Raw genomic sequence first — 3771 nt, forward strand, 5'->3', positions numbered from 1 at the left:
GTAATATAAATATTTAATTATTTTGCAAGGTATGTTATACATTTTATTGCTTTTATTAAGTTTATGATTTGATTTAAATTAACTTTAGACTTTATAAATTGTGCTTTCAGACTATCCTTCGAATATACATCATAAAGTTCCAATTTTATAAAATCAACAAATATGATTGTGCTGTATATACTTCAGAATCTAATCGAGAATCAAATTATTTTCACAAGTTTGATTTAGTAAAAAATCAAAGAAGCATGTCATTTATTATCAATTACAATTCCCAAAATAATTGGGTATTGTGAATGAAAAATGTATTGGATAAACTATTTATTGATAAATTCCTCATATAATATTAAAAGGAAATTAAAAAAAAAGGTTAAAAAGATAACTCGCAATTTTTCTATCTTTTTTATTCAGAGACAGAAATAAAAATGTGCTAACAACAATATTAAGATTACCAATAATTGTTGTCAACTTCAAAATTATTTCTTAGCTGGCTGTTTGCCAGCAGCTTGTTTTGTAAGATCTTTCTCGATTTTCTTTACTTTACGAGGCTTCAACTTTTTTACTTTAGCAACTTGTTGTTTCCTTCTCTTCTGAAGAGTAAGAGCCTTTGATGCCGGTGCGCTCTTCGGTAATTTTATCTGCAATGCATGGAATCGATTAATTAATAAAAATTTCCAGTACACTAACTATTAGCATTTTGTAATTGAATTAAAAAAATAATTTTTTTTAAACAAATGTGATTTTGCATATAAATAATTTATATTTTCTCTTATTAAAAAAATACGATATACTAATGAGATAATATACTATTACTATAGACTAACATTATTAAAATATGCTAATTAAGATATGCTAATTAAGATATACTAATAAAATAACTTATTATTATATCAAATAATTTTTTTATCTGTGACTCGTGATTACATTAAAGTTTAATGTCTTTTATATATTTATACATATATTTCACAATATTATTAAATTCTTTTATTTATTTTGATTTACTTATGTACATAAATGTCTTTCGATATGAAAAGAACTCAAATTTATTACATTAATATATATTTTGCAGATTCAACATATTATCAAGTAATATTATCTGAGCTTCTCTCTCTCTCTCTCTCTCTCTCTCTCTCTCTCTCTCTCTCTCTCTCTCTCCCTCCCCCCCCCCTCTATATATATATATATATATATATATATCACTAAAGAAATATTAATTACAAGAGCAAAGCTGTACTTACGCCTCGCTTTTCAGCGAGAAGACGATCTTTCTCATGTTGGCGCTTCTGCGCGGTCAAAATAGCAGCACGTTTCAAAACGGCTGCGTACGGATTAAGTCGCAGCATAGCCCGTGTGTTGGCCAACGGGTTCAATTTCTTCACTCTGCGCACCATCTTCTTCCTATAATCATATTGAACAAATTGTCTATCAATGTGTTACAGAATTCATAACAATGCGAGTCAGTTATGATAATCGCAGAATAATCAGTGTTCATTGAACAATACAAATCTAAATTAATATTACAGCTTTTAAAAGTGTTAAATTAAACATATAATTACCTAGGAGCTCTCAGAACTTTTCGAATTTCCTCAGATTTCAGAAGCCTGGATAAATCAGTGTTGGCCATTTTAGGGAATGGCAAATTGTATCCTTTCTTGAGTTGTGACTCTTTGCGCCAGGTTCCATAAAGAGCATCCAGTTTTTCAAAAGCAGATTTCGTCCAGATAACGAAACGTCCAACGTGACCACCTGGTGCCAATTTCAAAAGATTCATCTTGTTGATGTTCATCAGACTGACGCCAGGAATATTGCGGAATGCTTTTCGAATACCCTAAAAATCAGAGATTAATATAATTACGTGATTTATAGATATAAATTTTTTATGATTTATATATGTATGAGGTGGTCTAATGACCAAGTTTAGGAACCAAATTCATTTTAATTTTTATTTTGAACAATATGTCTATAGGAAAGTTAATAAAACAATATATTACATTTTGAAAGAAAGTTATTTACCTGATCTTGACCATAAACAATCAAAGGTCCACGTCGATGGATGCGTCGGCGATTACGCATTTTACCTTTACCAGCACGAAAACGTTCAGATTTGTATACCTAATAAAATAAACAACAAAATATTAATTACAATACAAATAGTTAAAATTTTAAATTAAAAGACAACTCAGGAGGGATTAAATTAATTGATTCACAAAATGAAATTATGAATATCTTTTAATGAAAAAAATTTATAAAAAAAAATATATATAGAAATGTATATTAAATATTTTTATTAGACAAATATGTATATTATATATAGAAACTTCTTTAGCTTGTAATTAAAAATATAAAGAAAAAGAAGACATTGTTTGGTGATTCATACCCTTTGCTAGTATACGTAAATTAACTAGAAAAGAACGCCTGAATACCATATTTTTCTAGCACTTGTCAGGAGCATCTAAGCTAAATGCACTTAGCAAAAATGCGGACATTTGTTGGTGCATATAGATGTAACATAAAAGATATGATATAAAAGAGATTCTTAAGATTAAAACTTAAGACTCAAACCTTTTGGATGTCATTCCAAGCTTTGATACGTCTCAAGAAAATAACAGCCTGCTTGGTTTTCGTGTATTCTTGAATTTTATCAGAAACGACCAGTGGAAACTCTGGGACTTCTTCAATCAAGTGTCCTGCATTCAGTATATAAAATGTTATATATTACAATTTGTTCATCTTTGCACACAAAAATTCATCAATAAATTAAATATACAATAAAAAATAATTATAAAATTAATTATTGCTTATTGTTAGTTATTTTTTGTAAAAATGTTTTGTATTAATTTTCTGCAATTAATATTTTCCAATTGTTGAAGGAAAGGTACAAAGTAAATTTTAATGTTTTCAAACTTTTGTTCTCATTTCTTCTTTAGTAAAAATATCATCTTAACGAAAGTACACACCTTTAGACTGTACAAGCGCAGGAACACCAGAAGCAGCAATAGCGGAAACAAGGGCATAACGTTTCTGATGGACGTTAACGCGATGATGCCAGCGTCGCCATGGCTTAGTAGGAGCAAACATGCGTCCACCTCGACACATGTTTCCAAACGCACCCTGACCAGAACGGTGAGTACCACCGCCACGTACACGAGGTATACGCGCCACGGCTCGTCCAGTGCCCCATGATTCCGCAGAGGTTTGATGACCTAAGGAATAAAAGCTATATTTAATAATCTGATAGATCAAGCTATACACTAATTGTTGTTAAGATTGTACATATATATATATATATTTACCAGCGTCTTTGGATACACAGTATGGTTGTCTGCTATTCGTAGAAATCAATTGGTGGACAACATTGACAATATCCGGGCGAATCGGGGCTTTGAAAACAGATGGCAAGGAAAGTTGCTCACCCGATGCCTCATTCTTGTCGGTGTACACCGTAATAAGCGGTCGTGCCGTTGATAACGACTGAAAAAAGATGTGTACGTTATACATAATTCAAATATATTAATAAAATCATGTCATCTTATTATAGATATTATAATTCTAAGTATCAGTTCAATTTCTAATGGCAATATATAGTCAGAATGAGATTTTACTAGCAAAATCTTACAGATTCTTCACAGATATGGATTAAAAATAAATGTCTTATTTTTAGGAGTTTCAAAAAAATTGCAAAAAGAACTTTGTTTAAACACATTTTATACAAAATTTTTTAATACATAATTATGGGGAATGAAAAAAAATTTTCTATATTTTCAATTTTTTTAC

At 29.8% G+C, this 3771-nt stretch overlaps 1 protein-coding gene across 1 annotated transcript; it reads right to left on the bottom strand.

Moving 5' to 3' along the window:
* Nucleotides 1-386: 386 nt before the first annotated feature.
* On the bottom strand, nt 387-3510 carry LOC146724977 (large ribosomal subunit protein uL4-like). Its single transcript, XM_085485880.1, has 7 exons — nt 3291-3510; nt 2955-3200; nt 2560-2684; nt 2011-2109; nt 1554-1825; nt 1236-1395; nt 387-635 (listed from the first exon to the last, which is right to left on the bottom strand). The coding sequence occupies exons 1-7, from the start codon at nt 3493-3495 to the stop codon at nt 474-476; spliced, it is 1269 nt and encodes a 422-aa protein (XP_085342006.1). The 5' UTR covers nt 3496-3510; the 3' UTR covers nt 387-473.
* Between the last annotated feature and the right edge of the window lie 261 nt (nt 3511-3771).

The sequence above is a fragment of the Nylanderia fulva genome, unplaced genomic scaffold (assembly GCF_048542155.1).
Source record: "Nylanderia fulva isolate GAGA-0341 unplaced genomic scaffold, ASM4854215v1 Scaffold1099, whole genome shotgun sequence".
Classification (NCBI taxonomy): Eukaryota; Metazoa; Arthropoda; class Insecta; order Hymenoptera; family Formicidae; genus Nylanderia; species Nylanderia fulva.

What these genes read in the sequence shown, in the direction of transcription:
- LOC146724977 (XM_085485880.1), bottom strand. Translation starts at nt 3,495, where the DNA reads ATGTATAACGTACACATCTTTTTTCAGTCGTTATCAACGGCACGACCG. An exon ending in CTGTGTATCCAAAGACGCTG is followed by an intron (nt 3,201 to 3,290) that starts GTAAATATATAT and finishes TTTATTCCTTAG; the next exon opens with GTCATCAAACCTCTGCGGAA. An exon ending in CTTGGAATGACATCCAAAAG is followed by an intron (nt 2,110 to 2,559) that starts GTTTGAGTCTTA and finishes TTATTTTATTAG; the next exon opens with GTATACAAATCTGAACGTTT.